This window comes from Talpa occidentalis, unplaced genomic scaffold (genome assembly GCF_014898055.3).
Source record: "Talpa occidentalis isolate TD23 unplaced genomic scaffold, MPIMG_talOcc4v2.1 talOcc4.7, whole genome shotgun sequence".
In the NCBI taxonomy this organism is placed as follows: domain Eukaryota; kingdom Metazoa; phylum Chordata; class Mammalia; order Eulipotyphla; family Talpidae; genus Talpa; species Talpa occidentalis.
The window spans coordinates 3,592,225-3,606,691 of NW_023605083.1; the positions used below are offsets into that span (position 1 = coordinate 3,592,225).

Genomic DNA, 14,467 nt, shown 5'->3' on the forward strand with positions numbered 1-14,467 from the left:
ATTTACAGTTGTACATATACAATCAAATAATATATATCACAGTTTTGTAAATATCATTTCAGATAAATATTTACAAAGTTAAAGTGACCATTTTCTGGAAGTAGAACACAGTTTCCTGAAAACTCTATACATTTTATACTTTTCATTAATATTATTATAGGGGTTTTTTGTTTGTTTTTTGTTGTTTTAATTTACAAAACGCCCTCCAGGAATCCGGGTGGCTGCAAGGTGGGAGAGGCGGCACCAGAGGGCGCGCAAGGTCGGCGTTTGGGGGGCTTGGGCAGGGCGAGCGCGCCCGGGGCCAGTCTCGCCTCCGCCCGCGCAGCGCAGCAAGGGGGGCAGGAACCTTCCCCTCCCGACCGCGAGGTCCGGGCGGAAGGGGGGTTATTGGTCCCACTCTCGCTTTACAGGTGGGGAATGGGGAAACTGAGGCCCAGAGAGGGGCAGCGCCTTTTCCGGGGGCCCCGCATGGTTTTTTTGCTTTCACCCTCGACCTGCCTGGCGCCCGGCCGAGGACGCAGCCCTCCCCCAGGGAAGCGCGCTCCGGGCCGGGTGGCCAGAAGGAGGGGAGCGCTCGCACGGCCAAGAAGGTGCCCGCGGGCGTCTCCCGGCGGCCCCTGAGTCCCCGACCCTCGACGCGCGCCCGCGACGCCCGGCCCGGCAGGACAGCGGCCCCCCGAGGCAGGAGGCCCCGCCCCGGCCCCGGCCCCCGCGGGGACCTCGGCCCCTTTCCGTTCCCGAGCGCGGGGGCAGGGGGTGTGGCAGGGGGGCGCCCCTTCCCGCCGCGGGCCCTCGCGACTCGCAGCCCCTTCCCTGCCCCTCGAGGGGTGCCAGCCCGACGGCCGGGGAGGGAGGCCCGGGCGTGGAGCGGCGGGGGGGACCCGACGCCGCAGAGGCCGCGCGAGCGGCTGCGCCAGCGCGGGGCCCGGGCGAGGGACGCCGCCCCGAGCCCCGTCGGCGAAGCCGGGCGACGAGAGGGCGCTGGGGGCGCGGGGCGGGGGCGCGCGGGGCGGGGCGGGGCGGGGGCGCGGCGCTCACAGCACCATGGCGGGCAGGTGGTGCGCGGCGGCGGCGAGCGCGGGCGCGTGGGGCGCGGGCAGGGCGGGCGAGTGCGCCTGCAGCGCGGCGCTGGGCGGCCGGTGGCGCGCGCTCTTCTGGTGGGCGCGCAGGCCGGCCAGCTGCGAGTAGGCGCTCTGGCACACCTGGCACTTGTAGGGGCGCTCGCCCGTGTGCAGGCGCACGTGGTTGCGCAGCGTGGACGACTGGCTGAAGCGGCGGTTGCAGAAGCGGCACACGAAGGGCTTGTCCAGCGTGTGGATGCGCATGTGCGAGCGCAGGTTGCTGCGGGAGTTGAAGCCCCGGTGGCAGATGACGCAGCGCATGCGGCCCGCGGTGCCCGCCGAGTCCGCGGGGTGGAAGTCCTCTGGCGCGCGGGCGGGGTGGGGGAGAGAGCAGCCCCGTTAGAACCCGCGCCCCCGTCGGCCCGCCCCGCGCCCCGCGCCCCGCACCCCGTGCCCAGCTGCGGCCTCGAGCCTCCTCCCGCCTCCCCACGCGTGGTTCTTGGGGAGGCCTGTCGAGGGCGCGGGCAGGGCCTGGAGGGGCCCTAAGGGGTGGAATAGGAGTTGGATCCAAACCTGGGGGTGCGGGCCTGGAAACCTCACGAAACCTCAACTTTCTCATCTGTAAAATGGGGGCGACCCCACGGACTGCGCAACCGCCCGAGCGATCGCGCGAAGCCGACTGCGCCTGACCTCTGCGCTGCGTCCTCAGCGGCCTTGGGCGCTGCGTGGGGAGCGCCAGCCTCAAAGCGGCCCCCCAGACGTGGTTGTAACTACCACAGCCCTGTCCCCCACCTTTCATGTGTTGTACTGAGCGCCAGCTGTGAATCAGAAGTGTGCCCGTTCCCCATATACCTCCCTTTCAGGGGGTAAGAGCAGCAGCCCCCTCCCCAGCCTGCTGTGAGGATCAGGGAAGTTAGTGTGTGGGACGTTCCCGGCAGAGCAAGCCTTGGGGAAACATTAGTTCATGAACCCTAGGCTCGTCCTCTAAAAATAAGGATAATCAGCTGCCGGGGTCTTGTGAAGGCCCAGTGGGTAAGGTTTACCCAGATACTTGGTACCAACTAGGTGGTGAGCAAAGGGCCTCAAGCCTGCTCATCACTGTCTCCTTACAGGCCCTCCCCCCACCCCACCTTTGTTCAACAGGTTTCCACTGAGCACCTGCACTGCCCAGACCTGCCACCTGGGACCAGGCAATCCCCAGCGTCTCAGAGCTGGAAGGGACTCAGATGTCATCTTGCTCTACATCATTCCACTACAGATAGGGGAACTGAGGCAAAGAGCCATCCCAAGTCTGCACAGCAGAACCAGATCTCAATCCAGGCTCCCAAAGCCTGGCCCCTGCTTCCGCGGGCTCTGGTGTCCCACCACCTACTCTGCCCCCCCCCCATCTATTCTGTTAGAAAGCAGGAGAAATGCCCCCCGCCACTGCCAGACTGGACGGGAGTTCAGGGACACCCGCTTCCTTGTACCATTAGAGCTCCTGTGCTTGATGCTGCTGGGTGGAACCGGGTGCCAGAGGCCAGGCGCCTCCCTGCAACCCCTCCTCTGGATCCTGTGGGTGCCCTGTCCTTGGGGCCCTGGAGAACACCTACCATGCTTATTCTTCTTCTGCTCCTCCTCCAGCCCGGGCACACCAGGGATCCCCAGGAAGGTGTTGTGGGCGTTTCCGTACCACACCAGCAACTCCTGGTCTGGAGGGATCATCTGCAGGGAGGAGGCCAGGGCCAGTCAGGGGCAGCAGCCCCCGGGGGTCTCATGTCATCTGGCCCCGTCCCGAGGCCGCCATTCCAGGCCCATTCCACTGGCCGTTCCCAGCAAGCTGCACCAACAGGGCAGGCCCCGGGATGTGCTGCCCTTCACTCCCGTCTCCACAGGCCTGCCCAGGCCTGCTCTCCACCCCAGCCCTTGCGCTGCCTCTGGGAAGGAGCTGCCTCCTGGCCACGTGAGTGCTTCTAAGCTGACAACAACAGAGCAGAAGGCTGCCTTGCAGCAGCCAGCCCAGTCACAGGAGCCGGGAAGCCAGGAAACGTTTCCTACCCAGGCAGTCTGCCTCTGCGGGGCTGAGGCCAATGTCCCCAAGGAACACAGACTGTGAGGCACTCTAGGGTACTTGGTTACAGCCTATCTGGAATGTTCTGGAAACATCTCTCAGCCAAAGCCAAACCCACACGGCCACACCACATCATGTACACGTCTGTCCCCAGCAAAGCACCCTGCACAACTCCATGCATGCAGCAGAGGCTACAAAGACACAATCTGGATCCGATGAGCGCCTCCACTTCAGGAAATTCGGGGGTACACAGCCCTGGACCAAACACACTTTACCATGTCCTTGCACTATGGCAGAGAACCCCACAAATGGGGACAGGGCTCTGAGGTCATGCTGACCGTAGACCCCACACTCTGGGATGTCCCAAGGAACCCCCCCCCAGGCCTTTGGTGAAAGCCAGTTATGCCTCCCAAGTGGGGACCCTCAGTGCCCCCCACCTACGGCAAAAGCTGGACACCCCCAAGCCACAACTGGTTTGTCTCCCTGGGTGGGGGTGGGGGGTGTCTGTATTTAGTCTAAGAGCAAAGGGTCACAGGGGATTCCATCGAGGGGTGTCTGAAATCACCCCCGAGGAGGGCCTTCCTTGGCCTCCGTGATCAGAGAAGCCCGGGCTCCATGTGGTTCTGGCCTGCAGACCTGCCCGCTCAGACGCCTCTGTGCATACCAGAGCCCAAAGACCCTGAGACCATCACAGCCAGCTGTTCCACACCACCCCGACCTCTGAGCAGAGAAGGGGGTCGGGGCCTGGTAGCTACCATGGTCCTAAGACAGCCTGGGGTCCCTGGGTCCCTCCCTAACAGCCCCCCCCACCACCACAGAGTGTCGCTTCAAATCTCAGGGCCAGTGAGGGGGAAGCCAGGCAGAGGTCCACACTCGGGTGGCCCAGGTTTGAGAATCAGAAAGTCTAGGGGCCCCAAGGGGAATGAGCCGGTGCCATAAAGCAGGCAGGCGGGTCAGAATCCAACATCAGAGCAAGAGCCCAGGCTTCTCTGGTCACGCCCGGTCATGGCCGCTGCCGGGAGGCGAGCAGGGCTCGGCTGGAAGAGGGCGGAGGTTTTGTGAGTCCCTTAGACGAGAAGCTGATGAAAGTAAAATACTTCAGAGGGGGCCTCCCTGGTGGCACAAGGGGTTAAGACACAACCTATGAAGCTTCCGCAGCCTCTGCAGCACGAGTTCAATCCCCCGGCCGGCCATGGAACAACCCACATGGCACAGCAGACCTCTCCTGTCTTGCCCGCTGCTCCCCTCAGCAGTGTGCTTCGGTCAGTCTGCCTGATCTGTTCCCCGCTCTGTCTCTGGTGGATCCTCTCATGCACACCCCAGCTCTTGTATGCATAAATAAATAAATCTTAAAAAAAAAAACAAAACACTTCAGAGGAATTCACTGTGAAGGGCGCTGGTGGGAGGGCCCTGATCATGGGATCCTTAGGCAAACGCTGCCTCCGATAAGTGGCTGGGGGAGCACATCCCGAGGTTCCCCCAATTCTGAGACTCTGCTTGAGAGTCATCCATGGTGTCAGTGCTCAGACAGAACCAGACATCTCCATCTGCCATTCTAAAGCCAGCAGGCCCCCCGGCGGTCAGCGCTGCCCACTCCTTCAGGGGACCGGACTGCAGGGGCAGGGCACGCGATCGGGCGCACTGGGTGTCTGCCAGAGTTTGGGGGGCCAGGAGCACCTAGCGCTCCTGGTACAACCGAGCATGGGGCAAGGGCTTATTAGGGTTTTCCCTGGACTGGTCCACCGCAGAAAGCCTGAGCATGGCCTGGGCTGTGTCCTCAGCGCCCAGCAGATGCGCAGGCCCCAAGGACACCAGCCCACACTGCAGGTACTGCCTCCCCCAGGGCAGCACAGATGTGGGGTGGGAGGGTCAGTGGCCCCCGAGCAGAGCACCCTGAGCTCCATCTCCACCTCCAGACTCGTGGTCTGGGACCCTTAGGCAAATATCTGACTCAACACTGGCCTTTTCATCTTAGTGCCGGTGACAATTACTATTAAATCTAAAATAAAATAACATGATGACGGCGGGCGTGGGGCCGAGAATGCCCGGGATGGCGTGGATCCCAAATGCCGCTCGAGCGGTGACTAAGAGCTGCAGCAGCTACCGCTTCAACACAAGGGCGAGCCCGGTAGTTACCAGCACATTTTAAAAACATGCTGACATTTTACTAAATAATGACAAACAGGAAAGTGGCCACGCAGACAAGGCGAGCGCGCTGGTCTCTTCCGCTCAGGATGCCCAGGCACACGGTCCCAGCTCCTGTCCCAGAAGAGTTTGTCGTTTTGAACCTGTTTTTTAAATGCCGATTCACGGTTTGTGGGGGGCAGCTTGATAAGGTAGGATGAGGTGACTTCATTTTCCATGTGACACATCAGATGGTTTTTTAAAAAATAAGTGCGTACTACTTGACACAGATGACTTTTTAAGATAGAGAATCTATCAAGAAGAAAGAGCTGGAGTCGAAAGTGACGCCTGTCTAGACAGGGAGAAGCCACCGGCCCTCGGGGCAGCCATCGGCACTGAGGCCAGGGCTGGGACCTCGCTCAGCTCTTCAGAGCTCTGGGGAGCCAGTCACCTGCTGCTGGGGACCCCTCACCACATCCCTGAAGATCAAGGCCAGGGAACCCTGGGGAGCTGCGGGCTCTCCCCTGCCACGGCGGCACTATTGTTAGAGGGTCCCAGCGTCCTGCCAGCTGATGCCAAGGAGCAAAGAAGAGCGTGGTCCCCAGCGGCCCGCAGTGACCCCTCAACAGCACTGTTTGTTTCTGTCCTGCCAACTCGCCAACGCAGCCCCGCCGGACTCGGCGCCAGCTCAGAGACGCAGGCGCCACCAGCAGCTTCACTTCTTCGGGGCTGCAGCAGCGGCTGAGGACGGGCAGGAAACAAAGCAGCCCCGGTGACACCGGCCCCTGCCCGTGACATCCGCACCGCCACACGCCGGGGGAAGATCACCGAGAAGCCGCGGGCTCCCGCTGCCTGCTTCTTAGCTGCCTGCCATCCCGCACGGTCGTCCTGCCCCGCTTCTGCACTTTTATTACACATTGAAAACGATGGGGCTTGGGGTTTGCTTTCCTATATCAATTCATGTCACGCTAGTGAACAAGCTCCCAGGAGGCTCTGATGCCCCCCCCCACCGATTCCCCCCGCAGAGCAGAAGCCCCAGTCTAGAAGGATCTCGGTGTCATCTGGACGAATATCAATTTCCATTGTACCACAGATGTCCCGACACACCAATTAATAGAGTTCCAGCAAATAGATATTGGCCAGGGACGCCCCATAGCGCGTGGATCAAGGGTTCCGGCTCTGGGGTCAAACAGGCCTAGATGGACGTCACAGCTTGCCACCCTCCCGTCTGCCTCCTGAACTTTCCTTTCATCGTCATTAAGATGGAGACAGTGATAGCAGCTCCCAAGGCTGAGAACATTCTGTTTTAAAAGCTGAGAGGGGGCCTCCCTGGTGGCGCAGGGGTTGAAGTCTCAGCACCATGAAGCTATCGGCAGCCACTGCGGCCTGAGTTCCATCACCGGCCAGGGAGCTACCCACATGGCACGGCAGACCTCTCCTGACTCATTCACTGCTCCCCTCAGCAGTGTGTTTCAGTAGATCTGCCTGTTCTTCTCCCTGCTCTGACTCTGGTGAATCCTCTCACCCCTCACACCTCTGGCCTGCACCCCAGCTCTCGTATGCATAAATAAATAAAATAAATCTTTAACAAAAAAAGCTGCAGAGGCCCTGGGGTCGCGCGCTCCTGGCGGCAGCATTCCTAGCGATGTGGCGGGTCACCGCAGCACAGCACCTACCTGCACCCCCGGTGAGCCCTGCCGGTGCAAGGGGAAAGTGGCTCGTGGCGCCGGGAAAAGGCCAGAGGGGCCACGGGACTCTGGGAACGCAAACCCCTCGGTGGCTGGAAACGAGGAGGAAAGTGGCAGAGATGACGGGACTTCAGGACACGGGGATGGGCCAATAAATTGGGGGGTGGGGGAAAGACTAGGAGTTTCCTCCCAGTGACAAAATCCAAAATTACAAAGCATACCTACAAAATGATGTGTCCCACATCCCTCCCTCAGCTGAGCTTTGGGGAGAAAGGTCTGGCTTCCTGGGGTGGCCGGTTTGGGTTTCGTCTTCCTGGAAGAACTGGGTCCCCGCATCCCCGAGTCCCCCTTTCTACCCGCCCCATCCACAAAAAGCCTCTTCACTCAGTGCTCAGCTCTCACTCACCACATGCCAGGCCCTTTCTAGAAATGTCCACTTTAGGCCCCGAGGTTCCAGCAAATTCTCCTGGTTAAAATGAGCCAGGAAGCTGCCCAGCCCAGACATGCTTCAGGAGCGCCGGATGCCAGCCCGCCCCGGGCTCTCTGCTGAGTCTCGCCCCGCCACCGTCCCCTGACGGCAGCAGCGGTGAGTTCGGCGTCCTGCACAAAGGCCTCCCTTCCACCTGGGGCCCAGCGGCGGGTTAGCGTTGTGAAGAGCAACAGCCGCGTGGAGACGCAAAGGCCGCTCTGGTCCCTGGCCGGCCGCGCACACGCAGGAGAAAACACGCCCGAGTTCCAGAGGCGTCGGGGGGGGGCCGGGAGGGCCGTGAGCGCTGGCCCCGCCCTGCTGCCCAGGGGTCACACACCCCGCGACACATGGTGTCCAGAAAGGGGAGCCTCCCAGCAGGCCGAGAAAACTGCCGCCACCACAAATATGCCCAAGCTCACTTATTCGTAGTGAAAAGGCTGATACTTTGTGCCGCCTCGTCCTTCGCTCAGACCCGCCGGGAGGGCTCATGCCGCCAAACCGGTGCGTGCCATCGGCTCTCGTGTGCCAGCTGGGCGGCAAGGCCCGGCTCTTCCCACCCTCTGAAATTCCTGACCAGCTGTACATGACCTTCTGTTTATTCTTACAAATTCAAATCCCTCCCCGGACAAGCCCTGCAGCCACTTTGCCCCCGACTCCAAACTTCTGTGTAAATGTCTATTCACGGCCCCTGACTCTGCCCAGCCTCTAGCTGGCGGGACCTGACAGCGGCTGAGCCTCAGCGTCCCACGTCACCTCAGCTGGGCACCCTTTTGCCAAGATCATGCAGCGCATCTCCCGGGTGCCTGGGTGCTGGGGTGCGTGCAAACCGCATGCGTGCACACCCATGTGTGTGTGTGCCTGTGTGCTGGTGGCACATGTGCGTGTGTGTGCACAGGTCTGCAAGGGTGGGCGTCCCACCACGCCTATCTCTGGGTGGCCGGACAGTGGTGTAGGAATGTGAGGGTGTCTCAGGCTGAGAAGGTGAGAGGCAGAGCTTTGAGAGCAGTGGGGATCAGCCCATTCCAGGGTGTCTGGGGGGCCTTGCTCCCATGGGGAGCAGCTGATGTCGCAGGAGTCACTTCTGTCCTGGGCCTGCCCTCAGTCCTGCCCCATGTGCGCCACCCACCTCACTGGACCCGAGGCTGGGACGGGCTCACCTCCTCCCCACCCTTCACATTCTGGTCCTCCCTAGGTGCACCCCCTGGCTGGGACACACTCCCTGGTCACACCAGGGCCCAGGCAAAGGTCATTCTGCGTCAGCCCTAGGAAATTTCTGCAGGGCCTGGTCATTCAGAAACAACCTGTCCCAGTTCCAGAAGCTTCCAGGCCACAGTGCCCCTGGGCCTTAGAAAAACTCAGGGCTCTGAGTTCCAGGGAGAAAATGGATTAAAGAGGAGTCATTCTCTGGCCCGGGGGGCTCCTTCGGGCCACCACAAAACTCAAGCAAGTCCAACCCCACCCCAAGGGGCACTGCTGAAACATGAGCGCCAGACATGGGGGGAATAGCCCCACCATTACCATGCAGTACTTCGCCCTCACCCTGCTGCTGGGGCTCGGGCAACTGGTCCCCATTCCACCGAGGGACGCTGTCCGGGCGGGTCCCGACAGGGTGGCCGTCTGGCTGCCACCTCTCCCCTGCTTCCTGCCACTCTCCCCTCCCCATACGGCACGGGCTTTTCTGCCTCAGTCCGAACACTTCAATGCAGGAAACTCTCCTTCCCACGCTCCCGAACCCGGGCCTGGCTTAGCCGCAGCTCTGCCCACCGTGGGATGCACTATTCGTCCGACATCTCCCCCTTTCTCCTCTGAGAAGGTTCGCCGGCATAGACATGAGTTAATATCTTCCCAGCCCCGAGTTCCCTGCAAAGGCTCCCGAGTGTGCCTGGTAGAAAATTCAGAATCCTCCATCGTGGATTAAACATGCGAGGATTAAAGATGATAACACGCAGACAGCACGCAGGAGAGTGACAATGCTCCACGGCCCAAGTGATTGCTGAGACTAGAGCCACGCGCCGCGGGCCACACGTCAGTGTCCCATGCGCGCAGAGTGGCAGGCGATGCAGCTGAAGGGCGCAGACCCAGCCCCGCTCAGCTCCGTGGTTCCCGGGGCTGCCGCCCACATCTCGCTCTGTGTCTTTATGACATCTGAGCCCAGGACACCGTCCACAGGCATCCCGGGCCTCACCGCCGAGGTGCTCGTGACATTCACAACGGCATAAAGTCCAGCATTTGCCATGATCTCGTGCTCCCAGAGACCCAGGCTTCCTGAAGCCCCGCAGGGCTGGCTGCACTGGCGACCACACCCCTCCAGCTACGCCCGTCCTCCAGACACAGAGGCCCCATGCACCCCCCACAGGCTCCCCCACTGGCCCCAACACAACTGTCCACACACCCACCTCAATGGCCTTGTAGAAGATGCTGGTGCCGATCTGGACCACCTCCAGGTTCTGCTCCTGCTCATTCCGTGCACACTTGATGTAGGTCATCCAGCTCCGGTGGTCCTCCTGGCTGGCATCGATGAAGTAGCGCACAGTGCCATCCTCATTGAACACCTGGGTACAGGTGAAATGGGACCAGGTGAGGCAGGGCTGTGCCCCTTGTGCTGCCAGGCACAGACACACGCTGCAGTGGGCCTGGTCAGGACCTCAGAGCAGGGAACGGGTGGCTGGAGAGGGAGGGCTGGCTGGTGTGGCATCTTTTTTTTCAAAGATTTATTTATTTATGCATACAAGAACTGGGGTGCAGGCCAGGGGTGTGGGGGAGGTGAGAGGATTCACCAGAGACAGAGTGGGGAGCAGAACAGGCGGATCTACTGAAACACACTGCTGAGGGGAGCAGCGGGGAGACGGGAGAGGTCTGCTGCGCCCTGTGGGTCAGCTCCCTGGCCAGGCTGGCGGTAGCTGGAGAGCACTGAGACTTTAACCCCTGTGCCACCAGGGAGGCCCTGGTGTGGCATCTGAAATCATGGGAGTTACCAAGCGTATTCAGGGTTCAAACTGGACCCCACTCCCTAAGTTAGCCAGAAGTGAAGAAGGTAAGCCGGCCTCCTTCCTCCGGAGGAAGGAGGGTTGCTCAGAGAGGCCTTGGGCCAGGCTCCTTTCCTTCCCGCTGCTCCTGTGAGCAGGTGCAAGATGTGTCACGCTGGGCTCCTCCAGCGACTGCCAAGTGGGGCAGGTGGGGAGCCCTGGGGGTGCAGGGAAAATGAGATCCGGGAGAAGATGCACCAGCTCGGCCTCTGCAGGGCAAGAACACTAAGAAGAGGCACTGCCTTGGGAGTGGCTTTGTTCTGGGGGGGGGGGGCTCCCTGGCATCTGCCCCAAAGGAGGCTCAGAGCCTAGGACGGAAGCCCTGGGGAGCCTCAGTTCCTTCTGTGAAATGGGGATAATAGCTGAGAGCTCCTGAGAGTACCTGGGGGAGGCAGGCCTGGGACTCAGGGAGCTGATTTGGTGCTAGTTCAGGGACGGTTATTTCCAAGGTCATTATTCTGGGTGGAGAAGCCTGGTCCCTAAAACAACAGGCCTCCGGTATTCTGCATTCTAGACACCTTCACCCCAGACTGGGGTGGTTTTGCGAGAGGGAAAGAATGCAGGCGACTGGGAGATGCTCCCAGGGGCGGCCTCTAGCTTTCTGCAGGCCAGGACAAGATGGGGGCGGCTCTGCGTCTCAGCGCCCTCCTCTGAGAGGTGGCCAGCAACAGCCCGGAGGGCTGGCCAGAGGGAGGAGGGTCACAGTTTCCCAGAAGGTGGCCTGCAGACTCTCCAGGCCGGGCTCAGTGGGCTGGGCGGGAACTCTGCAGCAATTCTCCAGCAAAGTCATCCTTGGCCAGGAACTCTGTACCCCACTCCCCCCTGCTCCCAGCCCCCAGACCCCCAGTACCTCCCACATGAGGTTGTTGTTCTTGCAAATGTCCACGTGCTCAGGGGCGATGACCCGGCCAGTGAAGGGGCCCATCTCCGTGCCTGCTTTGATCCACGTCTTGGAGAAGATGCCCAGGCCCTCGCCGGGGATGGAGCTCTGGGCGATGATCACCTCGGCGGGCAGCACCAGGCTGGACAGCTTCTGCACCTCTGCGGTCAAGGAGCAGGAGGGCTGGGTCAGAGCCCTCGCCAGGAGGTCCTGAGCTGGGGATGCAGCTGGACCTGCCCCACCTTATGGAGCCCAACACACCCCGGCCCCCCTTCTCGGGAGAAGTCACTCAGGTATGCCTGCTGGAGAATTTCGGGAGGCGTGGGGGGAGTGGAGATTCTAATATTTACCACCGGGACCCTATTCCCTCTTCTTCAAAGGCAAGTGGTGCTTGGGGGTTCGTTTCTAGGAGGTCTTGTTTTAGTCTCTTCACGAGATCTCAGAGCACCCCTAATTCCCCCTGCGCTCTGTCCTTCCTTTAAGGACTGCGGAGCCGACGGCGCACACCGCAGTGCTGGTGGCTTTGCTGGCGAACCGCGGGCAGCTCCCCGGAGGGGGTGCCTGTCCCCCGGAGTCTTTCGCCCCGTCGGGCCCTGGGCCCTGGGGCCGGTCACTTGGTGCTGACCGCGCGGCCGGCGGCGCTTAGGGCACGGCGGGAGCTCGCAGCGCGCGCGCGCGGCCGGCCGGGGACAGCGACTCCTTTTCGGGGCGCGCAGAGGGCCGCCGGCGGTGCCTGACGGCGCGGGGAACAAACCCCGGGGTGCGTGCGGGGCCGCCGCGGAGACTCCAAAAAACCAGGCGGCGGCCGCACCCCGCAGCGCGCGGCTGGGCGCTCGCCCCGGATCCCGGGTGCCCAGAAGCGCCGCGCGCGGGGACGGGAGATCCCCGGACTCGCCCCTCGGGGCGCGGGTGCCCCGGCCGGGTCCGGCTGCCCGGGCGGGGCGGCGAGGCGCGCAGGGGCGGCCTCCGTGTCTTACAAGGTTCCCCTCTAAGCTACCTGGGAAAATACCCGGCGAGCCGCCGGCTGAAAGGGGGGTTAAACGGTGTCCCTCGCGGCGCGGCCGGCGATTTGTCACGCTGTTAACGGGAGCGCATTCACTCGGCGCCTTCCGAAAGAAATTGCTAATTCTAAATTCATTAGCCCTGGAAGAATGCTGTAGCAGTAAATTGTCGCTCAATGCGGAGGGGACTTGTTTAAAAGGGGCCGAGGAATTCCCCTTACAAAAAGGGGGGATTAGATGGTTGACATAGCGTGAATGGAAGTGGAATTAGTCTTCACGGCGCATTAGGAGAGGAACAGAAATCGCGGAGGGGAAGAGCGGGCGACGCGCAGAGATGCCAGCGCCGGCGAAGACATTGTTCGCGGGCTGATGAATGAGGAGTGAGAACTTGAGACATCTCAAAGAAAGGAAACTTTTCTCTCTTTCTCTCGCTCGCGCTCTGCGCGGCCTCCCCTCCCGGCCGCCCGCCCGCGCCCCTCCTGCGTCCCCGCTGCCTTTTAAAGTCCGCGGTTTCAGGGGGAACTTTCGCGGGTCAAGCCCAAGTTAACTAAATGAATTTAAAACCCTTCTTTTTGAGTCAACTGCTATTACACGCCCAGGAAGGCGCTCCACGCCGAGACCCCGGCGGCGCAAAGGGGTGAGGGGCGGGCGGGGTGGCTGCGCGCGGGGCCGTGCGCCCAGGAGCCGGGGTGCCGGCTCCGGGGGAGGGGGGGGCCGGGGTGCGCCTCTGCCCGCCCCCGCCCGCCCCCGCCCGCCCGCCCGCCCGGGCAGCCGCACCCGGGAGCCGGGGCGCGCGGGGACTCGGGGCGCCGGGGCGCGCGGGGACACGGGGCGCGGGGCGCGCGGCGCGCGGGGACCCGGGGCGCGGGGCGCGCGGGAGCAGGCGCGGGCGGCGGGGGCCGCGGGCTGCGACGCCGACTCACCGCCCGAGAAGGACTGCGCCAGGACCTCGGCGGTGAAGGCGGTCTTGGGGCTGGCGTGGTGGCTCTTGTCCTCGAACAGCTGCTCGCCCAGCACGTTGCGCCAGCGGCCGTACAGGAAGCTGTGCAGGATGTCGGAGGTGATGACCTCGGCCAGCGCCAGGCCCGGCGCCTTCAGCCCCGTCTTGAGCACCAGGGCCTCCGCCGGGAGCACCGAGCCCATCATGGGCGGCCCCGGGGCGCGCCGGCACGGCGGCGGGTCGGACGGCCGGGCCGGCGCGGGGAGCGGGGCGGGCGGCGGGGACGCGCGGGGAGCGGGCCGGGGCGCCGGGGGCGGCGGGGAGCGGGCCGGGGCGCCGGAGCCGCGGGAGCCGGCGGTGGCCGCGAGGACGGGGACGCGGACGCGGGGCTGCGCGCGGAGCGACGAGGGATCTGCAGGACGGCGGGCGGCGCGGCCGGCGAGGCGGGCGGAGGCGGGGCGCGCGGGAGGGTGCGGGGCGGGGCGGGCGCTGCGGAGGACGCGGGAGGGCTGGGGCCGTGCGCTCGCCTCGCGCGCCGGGCCGGGACCGTCTCCCCTTGGCAAAATCTCGGCGCCTTTATAGGAGCCGCAGCGACCCTCCTAATTGGTTATTAATGACCCCCTGACGTCGGAGGACAGACTTGTTGTACCGGCCGGCGCGCTGAGCCTCCGTCGCGAGAGCCTGGGGGGGGGCGGGCCGCTCCCCACCGTCCCCCCGCGCGCCCCGCGCGCCCCGCCCTGCCTCCCCTCCCCCTCTCCCCGTGGGAAGCGCGGGCCGGGAGGGTGGCTTTGCCCGCGGCGAGGCGCGGAGGGAAGCGGGCGGGCGAGGGGCGCCACGAGGCTCTTTCGGGCTCCTGGGACCGGGGCGGGCGGGTGGGGACGGCCGGACTCCGGCCCCACGAGCCCCCCGCTCAGGTCCCGGGCCCGGCCCGGCGCCGCCCTCCGCTCCTCGGCCCGCCTGGGGGCCGGCTCGCGGCTGCGCTGCGCCCCCGCGCCGGCTCGGGCTCCCGGGACGCGCAGCCCGCACTGGAGGGTCGCCCCGAGCGCGCAGGACCCGCGCCGGCCGCCGAGCCCGGGAAGACCGCGCTGCGAGGCGGGCGCTTCGCTTCACGCGGGGCCGCTCCGTGCGCCCAGCTCGCTCCGCGGCCGGCGGGAGCCGCGAGCCCCGCAGGAACGGCTGCGGAGACCGGCCGGGGCCGTCGGCGGGCCGGGCGGGCCCAGCCACCTCC

The 14,467-nt window shown here is 63.7% G+C and overlaps 1 protein-coding gene across 1 annotated transcript; it reads right to left on the reverse strand.

The window, feature by feature from the left end:
- Positions 1-1,034: 1,034 nt before the first annotated feature.
- Positions 1,035-13,445, reverse strand: PRDM12 (PR/SET domain 12). Its single transcript, XM_037494846.1, has 5 exons — positions 13,223-13,445; positions 11,269-11,459; positions 9,789-9,944; positions 2,654-2,765; positions 1,035-1,423 (listed from the first exon to the last, which is right to left on the reverse strand). Exons 1-5 carry the CDS (start codon positions 13,443-13,445, stop codon positions 1,035-1,037), a joined length of 1,071 nt encoding a protein of 356 aa, XP_037350743.1.
- Positions 13,446-14,467: the final 1,022 nt, after the last annotated feature.